The sequence below is a fragment of the Triplophysa rosa genome, linkage group LG1 (assembly GCF_024868665.1).
Source record: "Triplophysa rosa linkage group LG1, Trosa_1v2, whole genome shotgun sequence".
Classification (NCBI taxonomy): Eukaryota; Metazoa; Chordata; class Actinopteri; order Cypriniformes; family Nemacheilidae; genus Triplophysa; species Triplophysa rosa.
The window spans coordinates 37,081,465-37,102,403 of record NC_079890.1 but is presented as its reverse complement, the minus strand read 5'-3'; the positions used below and the strand labels follow the sequence as shown (position 1 = coordinate 37,102,403).

The 20,939-nt window shown below is 39.6% G+C and overlaps 3 protein-coding genes across 4 annotated transcripts in view; 2 read left to right on the top strand and 1 right to left on the bottom strand.

The window, feature by feature from the left end:
- Positions 1-4,019, top strand: part of cdh15 (cadherin 15, type 1, M-cadherin (myotubule)) — a 34,197-nt gene extending 30,178 nt beyond the window's left edge. For both annotated transcript variants that reach the window (XM_057340941.1, XM_057340857.1), the window contains exons 12-14: positions 43-188; positions 1,090-1,284; positions 1,912-4,019. In XM_057340941.1, coding sequence (XP_057196924.1) covers positions 43-188; positions 1,090-1,284; positions 1,912-2,112 — 542 coding nt within the window. In that variant the 3' untranslated portion in view covers positions 2,113-4,019. The remainder of the gene's footprint in view (positions 1-42; positions 189-1,089; positions 1,285-1,911) is intronic.
- A 96-nt stretch (positions 4,020-4,115) lies between these two features.
- Positions 4,116-13,545, bottom strand: spg7 (SPG7 matrix AAA peptidase subunit, paraplegin). The gene is made up of 17 exons (XM_057341061.1): positions 13,036-13,545; positions 12,646-12,739; positions 10,859-10,942; positions 10,335-10,576; positions 10,094-10,233; positions 9,883-9,985; positions 9,684-9,809; positions 9,454-9,616; positions 9,197-9,370; positions 9,005-9,129; positions 8,800-8,902; positions 6,619-6,729; positions 6,414-6,529; positions 6,177-6,333; positions 5,650-5,813; positions 5,387-5,464; positions 4,116-4,656 (listed from the first exon to the last, which is right to left on the bottom strand). The coding sequence occupies exons 1-17, from the start codon at positions 13,186-13,188 to the stop codon at positions 4,423-4,425; spliced, it is 2,367 nt and encodes a 788-aa protein (XP_057197044.1). The 5' UTR covers positions 13,189-13,545; the 3' UTR covers positions 4,116-4,422.
- A 1,171-nt stretch (positions 13,546-14,716) lies between these two features.
- ankrd11 (ankyrin repeat domain 11) overlaps positions 14,717-20,939 on the top strand; it is a 121,605-nt gene continuing 115,382 nt past the window's right edge. Inside the window, exon 1 of the mRNA XM_057329075.1 lies at positions 14,717-15,130. The gene's annotated coding sequence lies outside the window, so the exon portion shown is untranslated. The remainder of the gene's footprint in view (positions 15,131-20,939) is intronic.

The following is a 20,939-nucleotide window of genomic DNA, read 5'->3' as shown; positions in this document are numbered from 1 at the left end:
TGTACTGTAGTTGGCTGACAGTACTCTGTGTGGTGTGGTCAGTGCTGCTTGTCCTGGCGGTGGCCGTGAGGGGCTGCAGGAGACAGAACGTGAAGAGAGACGGTGGGCTGCTGGTCGGGGCGTCTGATGAGGACATCAGAGACAACGTCTTTCATTACGATGAGCAGGGAGGTGGAGAAGAGGATGAGGTGACAGCCATCACCCTTCAGCCGCACTTCGTTGCATTAGATATCATTAAATCAAGTAGCATTCCTTTTAAAGGGACAGTTCACCCAAACATGAAACGTCTGCCATTGTTTACTCGCCCTCGAGTTGTTCCAAACCTGTATACATTTATTTGTTCTGTTGAACACGGAGAAAGACGTTTGGAAGAATTGGAACAATTTGCAGTTCTGGGACATCATTCACTACCATAGTAGAAAATCAATATTGTATAGTTTTTGTACTGTTGAGCAAAAAATGAGATATTTTGAAGAATTTAGGAAAGCAAACAGTTCTGTGGCACTTTTGACTGCCATTGTAATTGTTCCTGCTATGGTAGTCAATGATGTCCCAGAAATGAAAATTGCTAACATTCTTCCAAATACAGTATCTTATGAGAAATGTATACAGATTTGGAACACCTTGAGGGTGAGTAAATGATAACAGAATTTTCATTTTTGGGTGACGTATCCCTTTAAAGACAGATCGCACAAATATATTTTTAAATAGAGATGCACCCCGTATATCGGCAGATAAAAGCCATTTTTCGAACTATCCTCTCATAGTTTAAAAACAGCCGACGTATATCCTGTCAATCAAAACAGAACAGGAAAATGCAATGAATTGGTGCTCTGCGTATAGAAAATGTTAGGAAACATCACCAGTTTAATGTTCAATACTAATAGTCATTATATGATTTCATAACAGAAAGTTCATTTAATTTTCGGAATTGGTTTCGGCAGATATCACTCTGAATAATCGGCGCATCTCTATTTTTAGGTCAAATTTAATTCAATTCAATTTTAAGACTATTTCCAAACTTCGCCCTTCTTATTGCGATCCAACAAAAGTTGTGAAGTTATTCCTTAAGTTGTTTTTGTCCCCTAGGATGCATTTAACATTGACTTTCTGAGGAACCCGAGTGACGGGATTCCTCCACCCGTCGGATTTTTCCCTCAAAACCGCAGCTTGCCGAGAGGAAAACAACCTCTGAGGAAAGATGCTCCACATAACCTCCCCTCTCCCACATATCCCCGCAAACTCGCGGGAGAACCGACGGACATCGAGGATTTTATTAATGTTGTAAGTGAGATCGCACAGTGTTCGCCTTAGTGGTCCATTTTTTTTTCAAATAAACATTCATTTAATAAGAGAAAGAGTGTAAAAAAATGCATTTCTTACTCGGTTGTTGTGCCTTGTTTTTCCGTACAAATATCTAAAAAATATTCAATCAAGATACATTTATTTAAGAAGCATGTTAAGTCTTGTTTTTAAACTTACAGTGAGTTTTTGTGTATAAAAAATTTAAATTAAGTACCCAATAGGGAGACGAAACCGTTTAATTATATTTTATGCACCCAAAGTTTATTCGAGTTATTAGCATACTTCTTTTAAACTTTTTTTTCTTTTAAAAATAATATATTTGGAAAAGAAAGGTGTACTCTTAAGTTTACTACTGATAGACTAAATGAAGAGTTTGGTTCCAAAATGAGATAACTCATTTAAAAAAAAAAATTAAAATCATGATAACATAATAAAAACTCATTTTGGAACCAAACTCTTCAAATAAGTAGGTTTATACTTAAGTATACTTCAAATATACTTGACCTTCGCTTAGGTACACTTGATTAAATGAACTTGGGGTATACTTATTTTTTGGAAAGCATCAAAAAAATCTAATGCTTCTGTATTGATTTTTCACCTTGACAGGGTCTTGACGCCGCAGATGCCGACCCGAACGTCCCGCCCTACGACACGGCTCTGATCTACGACTTTGAGGGTGATGGGTCCGTGGCAGGCAGTTTGAGCTCTATCGCCTCCATGAGTTCAGACGGCGATCAGGACTACGATTATCTCAATGACTGGGGACCACGCTTTAAAAAACTGGCTAACATGTATGACCCACGTTAAAGACCGGCGCCATTCAACACATTCAGATCTTATCACGCCCTACAAACCTTCACGTGAACTCTCTTCGTCTGCTTGAGGAGGTGCTGATGGTGTATGATGTTTTTGTTCACCAGAGAAACTTCGCACAGTCTCTTTCTCTTTCCGTTGCTTCGTGGATCTGTGAGTTATTTCAACACGATGATGTGATCCATATTGAACAGCACCAACTGGAGAGAGGACCCGTGTGGAAACACATCCAGATTAGACACGGAAAGACAGAAGGCTTGTTTCTAAAGCGTGTCATGTTCTTGAGGGATTAGTTTAGATGAAGACCGACATTGAGGCTTGCTGAGCATGTAGGGCTTTGCAATGTTGCTTTTGACACTTGTTGAATGTTTGTTTTTAAAGTAGTTTTGCCAAAAATGTCATCATGTCACCCTTATTTAGTTTCAAACCCATAAAACTAGATTTCTCCCATTTTTATTTCTAGGCGGGTTAAAGACTTGCACAGAATGACACGTTTAGTGTGTATGCTAAACTCTTGTATGGCTCACACATATTGGAGTTCGCTCATCTGTCATGATGTTTTATGGAGTCATATGCACTTGGATAAGTGAAATATTGAGACATTGTTTTTCTTTTGTTGAATTGTTCGATTGAACATTGTAAAAAAAGTACAAAACTGGGGTGGTTTCCTTTTTCTACATTTACAGATACAAACCTAAATTTTGTACCTTTTTGGAAAAGGTACAATTTTGTACTTTTGTGAGTGGCAAAATTAATCTTTGTAAACTTGTATTACACCCGTTTTTCTACGTGACTACTTTACTGCGTTTGTAATATATTGTATTTAATACTGTTGTTTGCTTGCTTGCAATTTAACCACAAAAACAAGCCTTTTTCATAATACTAATAATTTTCATAATACTAATAATTTTCATATGCAGCACAATAGCAGTTTGGTGATGAACGATTCTTTAATTGTAAATATTTTTGCTTCCCCCTCCCTCAGGAATTCAAGAACAGATTCTTTTCATTAATACTATCATAATTCCTTTTTTTTGTTCTTAATAGGTGTTTCTTAATATTGAACTACACACCGTTTTTATTTATTTCTTATAAATTGTGAAATGCTGTCTTTATAGTTGCAAATAAAAGAATGAAATGTCGATGGCTCTGTTATTCGTTACCGTCTGTGTTCATAGTAAAGATATAAGCTGAACCGCATACAATGAGCTTTCAGTGGCTGTTTTGGTCAAATTCAACCTGCTATTATTAAACTTAAAAGTACTATTACTACAAACACACAGATCACTCCAGAAACTACATAACACCCTGGACTCAGTATCATACACATTTCTTGACTGCCTTAATACACATACAGAAAAATACATTGTCACTATATTTTTCTATATATACTAAACTTTCTTTAAATAAGCTAACTTAACCATAATTCATACTACCGGTCAAATGTTTAGGATCACTTGAAAAAATTGTGTCTCATGACCTAAAAATCTATTGATCTGAAGGTGTGCGTTTCAATGTTTGAAATCACTTTCGTAGACAGACGAAAATATAAATGTGCCAACATATTCATTTACTTTATTAGAAAACCTAAGTTTGATTAAAAACTCTGTTTGAAATGGTTTATTTGGACCAAATAATAAATAAAAAGCAGTCATTAAGAGTCCAGCGTGGATGGAAATTCCTTCAGTATAAAACCCTTCCCAGGTTGATACCTCAAGAAGCCGGATGATAAAATGTGAAGTGTACGATTCTAGTCAAAGGGTGGTTACTTTAAAGATGCTAAAATATAAAAGAGTTATAACATTTATTTTGGATGCTTCTAGTCACAACATAATTCCCACAGCTACATTTGTGTTGTTTCATGGTTTTGATGGGTTTAATATAATTCAAAACTGTGGAAAAATATGAATAAAGAGTGAGCCTAAACCTTTGACCGGTAGTGTAATCGTAAGGTGTAGGGTCCGGTGCGGCTAAATAAAAAAGAAATTGGGCATTGATCACAAATGTAATCATTTATTCCATGTTCACTGACCAATACCTCTGTCTGTCACAACTAAAAACAGGTCTGGATTGCATTGATTTAAATACAGATATAACTACTGGTCAAAACGAACCGCCTGGAAGATAAGCTATGTACATATGTTACTATTTTCAATAGTCCAACTGGACCATCAAAGCCAACTACAAATCAAACCTTAAGCATTTTCCCTTAATAGAACCTTTTTGGTAATCAAAGGTAAGCGATCCACTTCTGGACTTCTATGTGTGACCACAAAAGATCAGTGATCATAATGTTCGCAAGCCTCACGCTGGGTTCAGGTTGACGACGACATCATCATCATCATCATCATCATCCTTCCTGCGCAGGGGTCTCTTGGGTCCACGCGGCTCATCTTCACCAGTGTCCTGCTTGTCTCGTTCAGCCTCCACCCAGCTCTGAGGAGCGATCATCTTCTTGGGTCCAAATGGAGGAGGTCCCAGTAAAGCTTCAATGTCATCGTAGTTCACCACCTCCCTCTCCAGCAGGGTATTAGCCAGCTGAAAACACCATCAACCAGAACAGTTTTACATTAAAGGCCTACAAAATCACAGACGCATCAAGCGAGCAGATTTAGTCGCAGTCACACTAAATTTTGTGTTTCGTTCACTTTCATTCATATGAATTCAAACGTAACAATATTTTCCCTTTTGGTGAATTTTGACCTGTGAATTTGCCCAGCAAAAAACAGTCTGACCGACAGAAGACGCACACTTGACTGGTTGATTTCCTCGGCAGAAAAGCTAACACTAAAGAAAGTGATGCGTTTTGCATCAATAAAAAAGGAAAGAAACACATGCTTTAATGAGCTATATAGTTTGTGGGAAACTGGATTAAATGGTATATATTGGCCCGGTTTCACAGACAAGGCTTATCTTAAACCAGGACTATGCCTTAGATGGATTAGGATATTTGAGTCACTTTTATAAAAATGCTTTAGAAGGAAACATCACCCATGCGCATCTTTAGACAAAACAATGGCACGGACATATGTTACGATATGTTATTTTCAGTTGACACAGCTCAAACATTCATTTAAGTCTGGGACTAGCCTTAAGCCTTGTCTGTGAAACCAGGCCTAAATGTATTAAGATCAAGAAAAAGCCAACAATGTGACATTACAGCCTGTTGCATCTTGTGTGACCACCCCGGCCAGTGAGACGAGTAATAAAATAATGTGAGATCGGATTATGAAAATGATGCAATAACTGTGTGATGGATGGAACCAACCAAAATGAGTTTGTCTCTGTTGTCCAAGAGTGTTTTCTCTGTGTGCCTGTAGGCCTTTGCTATTAGCAGCTTAGCTTCCTGTCAGAGAGAGAATGAGAAAAGTGATTACAAAACATAACTCCGCCCTGCATTGCGCCTGTAAAACCACAGTAATCCTATTGACTTTCACACACTATAGACAGTAAACCATGTTTTCCTATGAGCAAGCACATTTACAGGCACACAGACAGATGAGAAGCAGGTGGAAAAGTTCTTGGACTCACATGGTCCATCTGCTGTTGGAGGCCTTGGCTAAAGGGTCTACGTCCGATAGCCCCCTGATCCTCAGAGTCAGGGAAGGACACATGACCTATGCTGGGTGTCATGCCATACTGCTTCACCATGGAGTACGCGACCCGCGTCACCTTCCGCAGGTCATCCTGAGCACCTAAGATGAGTTTTAGAGATGTATGAGCAGTTAATGGGCGGGTGCTAGCTACAAATATTTATCAAGACAGCTCTAAGTGTGTAACATTGGGTCATGGGCCAGCAAATATCGCTGATAACTTCTTACACAGCAGCAGTTGTCATTCCTGTTTGGAGTGCCACATACATCCTCGTGCTGAAAAGGTATCATCTTAAATCTAATACAGCACAAAGAAATATGAGCACGGACAAGCCAGTAGCCAGGACAAAAAACTACACCCGTGTCTAAACAACGGCGCTAGGGAGCTTATAATAGTCAAAGAGGTCAAATAAAATCAGTCAGATGCAACATAAACTCTACTTTGCTCGCGTCCTGGTGTCATACCTGTGGTGACTTTATTAAACGTAATAGCTTCTGAGGCTCGTCCACCCAACGCCATGCACATCCTCTCAAACAGCTGCTCTCTGGTGAACAGATACTGGTCTCTCGGCAGAATCTGAGCGAAGCCCAGAGCAGCGTTCGTCCTGGGAGCGATTGAAACCTGACGGAAGCAGAAGCCCGTAGACTCAGATACTTGACAGAAAAGCACTTGCTATGAAGTGTAAAGAGTCCAGGTCTTACCTTCATAACAGCTTCGGTGTGTTCCAGTAACCAGCCCACTAAAGCATGACCGGACTCATGGAAAGCCACCACTCTCTGCTCCTCTTTCGATAAGATTTTACTCTTCTTCACACTGCCTACACATCACACATACACAACACAATGAACCTTGTGAAGGCCTCTCGTTGGCTTTATTTTAGACTGGAATGATTTGACGGCTGTGTACCAGCGATGACTCTCTCCACAGCATATTCAAAGTTGAAGGTGTGGATAGACTTGTGTCCCTCTCTGGCTGCATGGAGGGCGGCTTCGTTGCAGATGTTGGCAATATCAGCCCCTGTAATACGAACAGCGCAAACTTGTAAACTCTTTCACCGCAAACGCTCCATCTAGAAGAACAGACATTAGAGCTTTAATCTAACTCTACACAGAAGAGTCAACTCCATACAGGCTAAAGCACGTCAAGTTTTGATTAGGTTTTAACTTTATTAAAGTCCTGGCGAAATTATAAAAGAACAATTCCTATTATTTCATGGAATATTGCAGTGTTTGTTATAAACAGCTTGTCAGTGTGGGCCATTCACTTTTTGAAATCAATGCATCTTCCTAATCTTTAATCAAAATCTGAATATGCACTTCCGTCCTATAGTGGCTATCCATCTCAGATGACGTCAGTTAGACGGCTTGGGCAGGGCATAGCCGTTAACTCCTCCCCTTCAACTGTCAGTCTGCTGCTAGTTTCACTTAAAATGGCCAAGCCTGTTTTTATACATCCAATCAGATCGCAATGAAAAACACAAGCCCCGCCCACTGTTTTTCTCAGTTGATATTCCGTTGCACTCCGAAATGCGTTACACCGTGTCTACAGCGGACGCGGCACGGCGCGACACATGGCTTGTTCAAATGGGATTGTCGTGCCACGTCCAGTGTGGACAAATTTTTTAATTATAATGGGTTCTAATTCGTTCTATTGTCTCTTGTCGCATCCGGTGTAGACACGGTGTCAGAATTACGGAAGTAAAAATGATCGCAACGGGGACTTTAACCATCTTTGTATTAATTTAATTATTATAATGCAAAATGTTTGATCTGAAAACATTGTTTTGTCTTGAAACTTTCTCGGCACATTTTCTTTGTCACCAGGTACTAAAATCTGCAATTGGTGATGGTACTGTTTAAAGTTCTGGACTGGTACAGTACAATAGCAGTCAAAAGTTTTAAAATACTTGAGTAAACAAAACTTTTGATCTTAAGGTGTACAGACCACTTCAGACACATAAACAACGCTGGTACAACCTACAACCAAAAGAACATTTATTACTAAATCAAAATGTTAAATGGATATCTTTAAGATATAATTATATATGTAAGACTTAAAAAACCTGAAAAACTAAAACCGCAAGTGCTTCTAGTCTAGACCGTTTAAAGCGGCCGTATCTCAGACAGTTTCTGCATATCTCATGTTAATCTTGAGTACATACAGAACAGTATCGCACCCTCAAACATCTGTCTTTAGTTTGATCACATTTATAAAAGACAGATACAGCCGTACGATTATTTCCGAAAACATACGACGCGTGCGGGAGGAACATCAGTTTCACTTACCGCATGCGGTTCATGTCCCGCATCTTTTATCGCTGGGACCGCCTTTCCATCTATCAGATTCAAGTGATCTCCAAATCCAGCGTTATATCCAGCGTTTATATAACATTCATCACCCAAATGCAGTGAACAAACAAATACAGCTGAACTTCGCGAACGTAATTCTCTCACTCTCTCCTGCACGCAAGTGAAAGTGACTTGTGCGCATGCTCCTCCTCCCGCTGTCCTTGGTTGAAGCGTGCGCGTGCTTTTCCGGGTGAATTGTCCAATAAGGGACTAAGAAAAGTTGTTACGAAACAGATTTTCATGCTTGAAAAAACCTTGTACGAACGCTGGGGGAGTGTATCGAGCACAGAAATACTGCGCCATACGTCCAACTCGTTTTGTGACGAGTTGACCATGTCAAGCATGAGATGACAACACGTTTAACATCGTAAATAACTCAGAATGCATGAAACACCGTTGCACGGCTGCTTTAAATCTTGCAAAGTGATGGTTTAAAAAGCATCTCAAGAAGCTACTTAATAAAATGACAAGAGAACATTTCTGCAAATTCTAGGCAAAAGGCGACTACAATGACGACACTAAAATATAACAAACTTTTTTGTTGTTGTTGTTGCAGATTTTTGTTGCAAGATAATTCTCATAGTTCCCTTTGTGTTATTCCAGTTGTAATGAGCTTACTATTTTTTCTAAATTGTGATTAAGTAAGTGAGTAAGTGTTGTTTATCACGCAAGCATTGTCTTATATAATGTGAAAAATGAAAGGAATATGCAACCTCGAAACATCAAAACCATCACTCACCACTAAAGCCCGGTGTCAGCTCAGCCAGTCTCAAAGAGTAGAAGTCCGCCGGTTGAGTAAGCTTCAGGATCTTCAGATGTTGCTCAAAGATTTCTTTTCTCTCCTACAAGACAATCAAAACAGATTCCTCGTGTGTTACTATTGCCTCAACCGTGCCATCTATCACACGTGAGATGTGACGTAATTATTTATACGCCCACACTACCTGAAGCGTCGGCAGGTCTATAAATATGTGTCTATCAAGTCTGCCCGGTCTCATGAGAGCATTGTCTAAAATATCCGCCCGGTTGGTGGAAGCCAGGACAATCACATGATCTGTGGTTCCCATCCCTGAAAAACATACACATCAGTCTCCGTTTGAAGGCTATGTATTTATCAGACTAGTCTAGATTCTCACCATCCATCTCTACTAGTAACTGGTTAAGGGTTTGCTCTTCTTCCGTGTTGGAGAAGCCAGACATGTTGGTGGACCGTTTCTTCCCCACGGCATCGATCTCATCGATGTACACGATGCACGGTGCTCGGGCACGGGCTTCTTTAAACAGACTTCTCACTCTTGCCGCACCAAGACCTGAGCAAATACATCTCAGGATTAAATATGAAGAACTGACTATCCCATTACAATGAATCAACATATTCCGCCGTCTCATTTACCTCCAATCACCTCAACAAACTCTGAACCTGCCATAGCAAGGAACGGGACCTGAGCCTCGGTTGCCACAGCTTTAGCCAACAAAGTCTTTCCGCAGCCAGGGGGTCCCAGGAGTAGAGAGCCTTTGGGTACCTTCGCCCCGAGATGAAGGTATCTGTCTGGATTCTTCAAACAGAAAACAGATTCAATACTTAGAATGACAGATGAGCGATTGTAAAACCAAAAAACAGACCTTCAAGTAGTCCACAAACTCCTTGACTTCCATCTTGGCCTCGTGCATTCCCGCAACATCTTTGAAGCTCACACCCTTCCCAGACTTTCCGTCGACAATAGTGAATTTAGCCATTTTCAGCTGATTCTGATGGTACAGGGAGATGAATTGGCACCAGAAAACCATCTTTACAATAAAGAAGGGTTAGTGGAAATCTTACGAATGCACTAAAGCCGCCATCTCTGCCGCCCATTCCTGCCAGTCGGAAGATGTACCAGAGGATTGCGACCCCAATGGCAGCCATGCCAAGTGCATACAGGGCACTGTAATATTACAGGTTTTTAAGGCACTATTCATTGTACAGTGAAAAGAGTTGAACAAGTAATTTGGAATTAATCACGTCCTGCTGGGTCGGTCTGAGAATTACTCACTTCCCAAAAAAGCCTGTGCGCTTATAGGTGACTGGTATTCTGTCTCTGCTCTCTATGTTTAATTCTTCCTCCGCCGCTCGAAGCTTCTCCTCAAACTTGTCAATATTGGCCACCTGCATTCGGTACATCAGGGCAAGTCTCTGTAACAGACAAGAGGATATCAATGCGGTTTAAATTGGCAGCCACATAATACCAATTGTCTAAATCAGGTTTGACACTGATCTTAAATGACGTGACACACCGGCCTGCCAAAGATGACCGCCCCAGGGTGAAGGTAGATCTCAACAATGTCGCTTTCTGGCACCACCTGTACCCGCGACACCTCCCCTTTGGCCAGCATTTCGTTGACGAAATCATTCCAGGATATATTCCCGCCACTGGTGTTGATGGAGTTGAGTAAGCTCATGATGACCGCGATGATAAACAGCGTGCGTAGTCTTTCCCTGTACATCTGATCCTCCTGCTCACGTCTCTTCTTCTCCTCTAGAAAAGAAAGACACTTATGTTTAAGTATAAATATTCTGATGGGGGTTTAATCTGTTACAAGGCGCTCTGAAAAAACGTGTCTTTGACTATTGTCCCAAGTGACCAATTTCCATAAGTGTGCTTGTTACAGAAGTCTCAAATCACTCTGCAACTTTCATTTAACAACAAAATAAGTTATATCTATTTATTTGGTAAGCAGGCAATACAATTTCCAGTTTTTATTGTGAAATAAAGCTCTTTGTGTCATGGTCCTGTCAGGAATTAAAATCCAGAAAATACCTTCATCCTCCTCTGGAGTTTTGCCTTTTCCTCCATCTTTCCTTTCATGTTTTCTGTTGGATGTGCTGAAATAACATGTCGCACCTGACGGATGTGAAAACACATTTGTAACAATGTGCAATGACTAAACTACAACTAGCACTGAGATGTACAACTCAGTAAACATTTGAAAATACTTAAAGTCCCAGTGAAATTAAAAATGACAATTCTTATTTTTTCATGAAATAGTGCAGCGTTTATTGTAAATAGCTTATCAATGTGGGTCATTTTCTTTTTAAAATTCATGTACCCTCATAATCTTCAGTTAAAATCTGAAAATGCACTTCCGCACTGAAATGACTATCCATCTCAAATGACGTAAATTATACGGCTTGGGCGGAGCATCCGTTAACTCCTCCCCTTCAACTGTCAGTCTGCTGCCAGTTTCATTTCGAAATCAATGCAACAGCTGTTTTCACACATCCAATAAATTCACAGTGAAAAACGCAAGCCACGCCCACTAATTTTCTCCTTTTAAATTCCTTTTCACTTGGAAATGTGTCAGAATACGGAAGTTAAAACGATCGCAGCTTTCGGTTCACGGGGACTTTAAAGTCACCATGAAACGGAAGTTGCGATTGACTTCTTTTCCGTATCGTGATGTGTATCCGAGTGAAACGGCTTCTGAAATTAGAAAAAATGTTGGGCGGGGCTTTACATTGCCCTTCCCTTTTTGATTGGTTTGTTGTAAGTTGGGCCTGGAGGGGAGAGCTAAAAATGCCTGGCAATTGGACAGTCAGTACAGTCCTACCTCTTTTTTGTTGCTGACGTCATATGGGGAACAGTTGTTGTTGAGAGGGGGAGAGGAACTTAACGTTTTTGATTAAAGATTACAAGTGCAAATTATTTTTTAAAAGAATGGTGTGCACGGATAAATCATTTATAATAATCACTGCAACACTGTGTAAAACACTTAGAATTTTCCTGTTTGATTGCCCGGCGACTTTAAACTCTGCGCGAATGTCCAAACACAGTAACGCTTTAGATTACGGCCCGCAACGTACTGCATAGTTAAACAGAATTTACAGTGTAACTAATTGTAACGATAATGTACGTCTACAGTACATATCTGTAGGTAAAGGGGAACAATATGCAAAGTTTGGGGAAGAAGTCAGAAAATTAAAAAAAAACCTTTATACTTTAAGTATTTTAAAACTAAGGGGTAACTATTTTAATATTACATGGTATGCATGACCTGCAGTTTGCTGTACATCAGTCTTAGCGTGAACACACACTACATTTTTGTAATTGCAATGTACCCATAAATAAGCTACTTTGGATATTAATTAAGTACGAGGTTCTTATTTCATTATTATCGCAAACACGAAATAAGGGGAAATTATGTGACAGCAAGAATGAAGCACGCAGTCTGTCAACTGTAAATTTGACTTTTGACTTTAGGATTAATTTTTATTTGATTGATTTTAGGATTGTTGGTCACAAATCATTTCTTTTAATTATGAGTTATTATGAGTTATTTTAATGAGTTTTAATGTGTAACTTACAAAATCAATGTTGATATTTTGAGTTAATATGGCATGCAGTTCCCTCATAAATATTTTTTTAATTTTCCCAACTCTTACCCCTTTATTCCCCAAATTTTACATATTGTTCCGCTTTATCTACAGATATGTACTGTAGAGGTACATTATTTTTACAATTACTTACGCTGTAAATCTTGTTTAATTATGCGGTACATTGTGGGCCGTAATCTAAAGCGTTACCCCAAACACTTCTACAACACTTACCCAATAGTTTCCACAACCACACAGGTTTTGTGGCTAAGGTTTGGCCACATTGGAAATGAAGTCCAATAAGTCTTGGGATCAGAGGTGCGCTGCCCTGTAGAACAATGTCAAGCTGAGGTCTTGCAGATAATGGCTGATGATATTCTGACCAGACTTTATAGCTATCAAATTACATTATGAAATGCTTATTTTACCGAAATAATAAATAATCTCAAAAATGCCCCCATTTGACGTCACACAATAATAAAATCAAAATGACATCATCTATATCAAGCACAAACAGACGTTACTACTCTGAACTTCACATTTAGGCATTTGGCAGACGCTTTTCACATACGAGCACATATAACGTATTTTACAAATACGAATGAATAAAAGCTGGTAACTCACCTGAACGTGTCCTGGTGTTAAACCGCGTGCGTTTGGAGTCGCGCGTTTGCTCTCAAACAGTTTTCTGTTTTGAAAGCAGATGATGCGAGATGACAGAGACCAAACGCGTTTGCCGTAACATTTGCTACCAAGATGTAGAAGTAGCGCGGCCATATTAAACGCTGCTTTATGGCGTCGTTTTTATTACATGCATACTAGAATTAGTATTAATGCTACAATGAATGCCAGCCTTTCATGTGACCTCTCTGAAAAGCTGCTATTACATAGCTGTCATTGTGCTTCAGCTGGTGGTGGTTACCCAACACAGCTAAAGATACCTGCACTAAGACGAAGAAGTTCGTCTTTCGCTCCAGATATATTTAAAACGTCATACGCAAATAAAACACGCTTCGGCTATTTAACTGACGCGGTTATTGACAGTTTAAAGCAGCTTTTACCAGCGAATTTGTCAACGCTAATGTTTACAGGCTTCTGAAACCCTTTCTGTTGAACTTTCACCCTCACGCTCAGCCAATGTGAGACGAAGATCAACGAAAGGGCCGACGGGAAATGTAGTTCAGCGTGGGGTGACACGGCAAGGAGCAGGATGAGGCAGAAAACTGTCAGTCTCCGTACTTTTTATTTATGATTAAGACCAGGTATCGGCATTTCTAGGGCTGTCCCATTCTCAAAATCGTTGCGTTGACAAAGTGCACGGAAGCTGCACTTTCGCTGCCTATAAATCCCATAATGCACCGGAATGGTCATCAGAAGGCGACCTTAAACGTGTTTGTGAAGTCAGTCCCTTATTATTCTTCATCAAAATATTATTCATTTTTAATAATCTTCCATTTTAAATGTGAACGAAAGAGAAACAATCCGGGAAAACTTTACATATGTGGGTCTTTATGCAGTCGATTTGAGACATTTATGCGTTTTGCAGATGGTTTGGGAAAAAATAATAAATGATAAATATATAGAGACAGTAAAATTGTATTCAGATTTAAAAAGCACATATATAAAATATTCACATGTATAATTTACCAAAAAGTTGATATTGTTTGATATATTCATATTACAATTTTGTTTACAATCACCGAAAATAGTTGTAGGCTCTATACAGCAGAGGGCACCATTGTGTTTCTCTCGTTCAAGAAATTGGTGTCAGATATACATTGTGACGTCAAAGCAAAATAAGTGAGAAAATACAAATACATCACTTGAATATATAAACAAAAACACGGGTTTTAACAAAAATCTAATCCACACAGTGTTAAACATCGATTTATACTGGAGCGCTTGCGTGCGGTCTTTGGCGAACAGTTTGTCATTCCATAAAATATTCTTGAATAAACAGAAAACGTTCAGTTGGTATGAACTAAACAGGAGGGACTACTTGTCTTTGTGAAAATATCATCACCGTCTTCTTTCGCTTGATTGCTACTAATCCTGCTCAGCCTACTTTTCTGGACTCGTCCTGCTAGGTTCTCCATTTTCCTCTCACGCAAATGGAGCTCGCAAAAACATGCCACTGAGAATGCCATTTTGGCTCGAAATCGCCGAAGAAAACAACATGGAAGCATACCTCACTTGAGCCACAATGACACCAGTTTCACTTCACCGTTGCGCTGGGTAACAAACAGTGACCGCCCATACGCGTCAGCCTATCACAGTCCGCGTATCAGCTCCTCGCGTCCGTTCAGCGTCAGCGCGAGTCAAAGGCCGATCGAAACGGTTCGCAAGGAGACGGACGTAGAGGATTAACTTGAAGCGGAATTTTATTTTTACATCTCAAAGCAAGCAAAAACGGTCAAATTAAAGTTACCGAGGCCAGCTGATGTTTTAAAGGGACGAGTGGAGAGTCTATTACCCCTTCTGTAACTAGTCTATCGGATCCCGGAGAGATTTTAATCATCGCGTTTTGGAGGAGGTATTCGGTTATTAGCTTAGCACGCTGGCCCGAGCGAAGCGCGAGCGCGAACAGACATGAGCCTCGCGCGCCTCGGATGTTCTTCCATCGGGGCTTGTTGAAGCAGGAGGCCTCAAATGGGAAAAACAAGCATCGGGAAGGAATACCAAGGATAATTTTGTAGATGTAGTTCACATTTCGGAGAAGGTACGTTTGTTTGTTTATTTGTTAATTACACCTTTATTACGATTTTTGCTTTGTGAAAAACGTCTGGCAGTTACGGTCGTCGACTTTGAAGATTAGCCCGCTATCGGCTTTAGCCCGCTGCTAACTGGAGTTTATTTTCCCTCCCCCACACAGAAGTCGAGGAAATGTTTGCGTATTGCTAAAAATCTCTGTTAGTTCTGTCAGATTTAACTGTTTTCTGCATTAGAAAGTGTTGTGTAGCTCTACACTGATGGTTTGTGTTTAACGGAAGCCTGAAAAAGTATGAGAAATGGAAAGATCTTCGTCATGTTGTCGTTTTCTCTTTGGGAATCGGATATGGCCAGACGGGCTCTGCTGCCCTGCAGAAATGAGCCATTGGGATGGGCAGCTTAGTATACATATATTTTCAAGGGCATACGTGGTTTTTTTCTATATAAGATAATATATTTTTCGTCATAGGCTGATTTTTATGCCTATAAAGTAGTTGCTGGACCAATGAAGTAAATAACATAAGATTAAAAATTGGGCTAACCCTATTTGTAAACATTAAACTTCTGCAACGCTGCAGTTTGAATCTGAAATATGATGAGATGAATATATAGACAGGATAGATTTATAAGATTAGTCATATTGTTATGGAAATGTGTTTATTTGTCTCTGGTTTGCCTTTTGATAGTCAGATACTTAAGTTGAGAATTTGAGCAAATTTAAGAAAAACATGAAGCTTGAAAGCTTTTGTTTTCAAAAAAGCTGTGAAACACTAAACCTTGTTCAGTGTTAAATAGAAAAATTTACACCAGAAAGGGCATTTTCAATGTAAATCTATTGTTATTTGTGTGTTTAATCAGTAACTATGATCATGGGGTGCATGATTTTGATGTAGGGCTTGAACTTTGTGATTGTGAAGCACACGTTTGTGCTGGCTTGCGTGTGGACGTGGGCATGTGTTAATGTCTACGTGCTTGTTTATATATTCTGTGGTTCATCGGAGATTGGTTTGTTTACTTTGACATGCATTGGAGCAGGGCTATAGCACAGTTCTCTAAAGGATACTGGAAAGGAAAATGTAAGTTTGTGATGGTGTAAATAGGTCTAGTAGAGTCTAGTTTTGCTCTTGGTGCAGTGGAACATCACTGCGGCGATGTTGGGGCGTTAGCACTCTCTCTCTCCCTCTCTTCTCATACTCTGCTACCACTTTACATCCCTCCCTTACTCTCGATGTTGTGTTTATTTCTCCTGGAGTCAAGCCTTAAGTAGAAACATCACAAAATACCTCTTTCCATTTCACAGCATAAGATAGCCTCACTGATTTCTGGCCGTTTGTTGGTTGTTTTTCCAGACCATGTTTAAAGATACTTTCAGAGATACCGGGTTTAGCTGAAGTATTATATTTAGGCAATAGTATATTGAATCTGTGGTTTGTCAGGCCTGTTTCACTACCCGATTCTTATTGTGTTTTAAGAGTCCTGGTCATTGTTCTTCTCCCCTAAAGGGAAATGGATTTTTGTTGAGGTTGTGGGGTCAGGGGCTCTTTTATTAGGAGTCAGAGCTTTCTTGAGCTGTTTTTCTCTCTCAATTGCTATAGCAGTCACGTTGAACCATTTTATCTGTTCTTCAGTGGTGCATTTTCAGAGCAAATTCTGTTCAGTACGTAACACAGCCATGCCATAGGATGCGTCCTGTGGTCGCAGAGTTCAAATTCTTGACAAAGTTCAGAAAGTATGATGGTATTTTGGTGCTTTCTAAATCGCAGCGTATTTAATGTGAAAGTATTTATGTGGGTTTGATGCAAAACCATGTTTTGCTTGGTCACCATAAGAAATATGGCCTATTTAGGTCTGCAGATGCACACAGTTTTTAGCCAGCGTTCTGTAATTGGCAGTCATGTTCCGATTTGTTGTTTGCTTTTAGCCGTTTTGTTAGCAAATACAAGATCCTAAAGGTCAGTGTGATTTAAAACTGGTCTTCCACTAAATGTACTTGCATTACAACGTATGTGAATATATGCCTTCAGATAAACTGGTTTGTAGGTGTTGAGATTAAAGAGTGTGGGGCAGCTGTTCTTTGAGTTGTGTGCTATAAAATTGGCTTGTTGTTACTAGTCAGACGCTCCATGGTGTTCTGCTGATACATGGGAAATTTCAGGGTTCCCATGGATAACCTGGAACTATCAGGGAATGTTAAAGCAGTAATTTTTTCTGGCCTAGAAAAGTTATGAGGAATAATAAAAACTCTAGTGAATGCATGTGCATTTTTCTAGTGGTGCTCTGTTTTAAAATATTTTATCCTGAAGAATATTGCTTCCTAAGCAATTCTAAAGCAATATGTTATAGGATATTTTCTATAATATGCATCGTTTTTAATCTAGTAATTGTAGCACAATGGAAATCTGACCGCAATATCTATTAAATCATTACCTTATTCAGTGATCACAAGTTTTGGGAAAGTTAGGAAGGAAACCTGGAAATTTGTTTCTTAGGGGCTTATCAACTAGCACTAATTCAAGGGCTTGTATGTGAATGCTTGTATGACTTAAAGGGGTCATATGACACGGCTAAAACAAATATTATCATTTGTTTTATATGTAATGCAATGTGTATGCAAGATTTAAAGGCGGGGTGTCCGATTTCCGAATTACGCTTGTTTAGACAAAGTCGGGCCGAGTACCAAAACAACCTTGTAGCCAATCAGCAGTAAGGTATACAGTGCACAGGACAGACATTAGTCGAGCCGAGCGCTGACTAAAGCGAAAGATGGGGGTAGGGGTGTGTCTGTTTTGGTGATTTGAACATCAACAACAGCTAAGAGAAATCGGACACCCCGCCTTTAAGGTTCAAAAACATTGTATTTTCCACATACCGTGCATGTTTTTATCTCCTCTGTGCCCCGCCTCTCTGAAACGCGTAGATTTTTACGAAGCTCATCGCTCTGAAAAGCGAGGTGTGCTATGATTGGCCAGTTAACCAGTGCGTAGTGATTGGTGGAATACTGCAAGTGTGTGACGGAAATGTAACGCCTCTTACCATATTTGGAACATCAGGTTCCAAAGCAGTTGTACTGACAGGTACGCCCACCTTACTTGCGTATGCATTTTGGTGGTCTTAGTCAAATCATACCACAAACTGACATAGATTTGTGGGGGTGTGGTTACATGAGGCGTTTTGGGCAGGTCTGGGTGAGCATTCGCTTCTAGATAGAATGAATCTTTTCTTCCAACACTATAATTTTTGCAATTTTACGTGTCTAATACATGCATGGGCAACTTATAACACACATAAAAACACGTAATCGCGCCATATGACCCCTTTAAGCTTTTAGCTTTCCTGTGGCTCAGTGGTTAGAGCATGGCGCTAACAACGCCAAGGTCAATGTTTCGATCCCAGGGGATTGCACATAGTCAGAAACAAATGTGTAGTACAATGCAATGTAAGTCGCTTTGGATAAAAGCGTCTGCCAAATGTGTAAATGTAAATGTTAAGCCCTACGTATCCTGTATAGGGATGTAACGATTCACCGTGAGCCGGTTGAAAATCGATTATAATGTGTGACGATTCAAATCGGTTGAGGTGTGAACTGAATCGCAATACATTTTTTGAACGGCACGGGCCGCCATGTTCACTGCAAACCTAAACGTGGACATTCTCAGGGATGCACATAAGTGGTGCGCATGCGCGACCAAAATTAAAAATGCGCTCTGTAAATAAGTTTAGAATGCTCATTTGCGTACTGACATGGTTGAAACCTTTTGATGCACAATCACTGTTTTAGACCAACTAAATGTAATACTGGATAAGATTTCCGTTTGTACTGAATGCTGCCAAATCTACTGATATGTCGTTTGTTCCCGGTGATAAACGGGACCTGTGTGTAAATGATGAAAAACGGAGTATTGGTAGCTCCGCCTTTGTTGGTTCTGCTTTCGTTACTAGAGAAGCACGCGGCACGCGCAGGCTCTGTGAATGTCTGGAACTGCGCTGCACGTCTACCAAAACACCGCTTCTCTTAAACTTTCTAAAAGGACAAGCTGTTTAAACTTGACACTTGCACGCAGCTTGTGTTTCTCTATGCTATACTCGATCCCAGCTCCGCACCGCAAGTCTCCTTGTGCGTTCGCAAGTGCAGTTCCCAGCAACCTGCCAAAAACCAAAAAGGTTGTCGTTTTAGGTTTCAAAATTGGTGTTGAAAATTAATATTTACTAATGTAAAAAGAAAAACAAGAAGAAATACATTATCATTGTATTTTAAGTGTACTTTAAAGTAATATAAATATAGTATTATCCCACTTTATTTTGTTTATTGTTCATTAAAAAGTAACTACTTTTTTACTTTTATTTTTAATGGGTAAATTTCATTTGTCTCATTATGTGCAATGTGAGCACCAAACCGAATCTCCAGGTGCTCTCTTGAGAACCAGATAGAAAAACTTATGTGCACCCCTGGACATGCTGATGTTTCTTAAATGCAAAAGAAATCCAAGAAAAGCACAGACAGTATTAGTTTGTTTATATTAAAGAGACTTTTTCTATTATTAATTTGCTATAAAATTGCAGTTTAGTTTTGTTATTTGAAATAAAAGATAATTTTATTATACAAAGAAACGTGAAGCATTTAAGAAATAATGCAAGGGAAGTTGTTCATTTCTAATTTGTTTCAACTCATTTTGTAAAAATAAATCGTGAGTAAATCATGAATAAATCGCATCGTGAGATCAGAATCGTGAATCGCATCGCATCGTGAGCTGAGTGAATCGTTACATCCCTAATCCTGCACCAAACACTTATCAGTGAGCACTTACCTGAAGTGTTGACATATCTCAGCAACCTCTCAGAACAGAATGAGTGCTGAAGTAATCTTAATTCCCACTGTGGGAAATGCCGAAGGCGGGTTGTAATAGTTTGAGTCATTATTCACATGTCTTATTGTGTGCTGGTTTCCTTTGGCCTTCCCCTTTCTCATTGCATAACGGTAGTCTGTAAACAGGAAAGCTTGCTCTTCTCTCTCGTGTTTCGCTTCTCTCGTGTGCTGTAAATGTTTTATAGGCCCCTGTGCATGCCCCGGACAGCCAAATGCCATTTAAACCCCTCTGAGACTCGTTCACTTTGGCAGCACACACATACAAATGCACATGACACTGAATGTCATCCACATTTGCCATCCTCTAAGACGGGGCACTTTATTCGAGGTTTGAAGGTTTCCCTGCCTCTCCACTCGGGCGCAGGTTGTGCTTCCACCGCAGTGCGTTTGATAACATTTCTTTCCAACTCTCATACATCAAAAGAGATGCTTCTCTCTCCCCGCTCTCTTCTTTGCCGCATTTCTTCTCTCTATATATTATCACTCAGTGGTTTCTTTTGATCCTTTAGTTTCAGCTCTTCTGATGGAGGCTTATCTTTTAAACCTATGTAGAGGCGTGATAGTATGTGCTGCTTTGTCTACGATATTGTTTTATCTTGCCTTTATCAGGCTTCATAGAACAGCAAAATATATTTCCTTATTTTGTACAAAAAAGGATTATCATCTTGATGTTAATATTACTTTTGGGGAAGGCTGTCAAATGATTAATCGCATTCAGAATGAAAGTTTGCGTTTACACTAGGGATGTGCGAGACTAATCGACTCTTCGTTTAAACGGAACAGCTCCTACTAGTTGACACTGAAAACTACAGTTACACAAACTGTTATAATTTAAATTACTTTCATTTTAATGTTTCATTTAAAAACCTTTTAAATTACAAAAACAATATGTTTGAATAACGAATTATTAAAATATAAATGCAGAAATATTAATGATCATAACATAAGGAAAGTG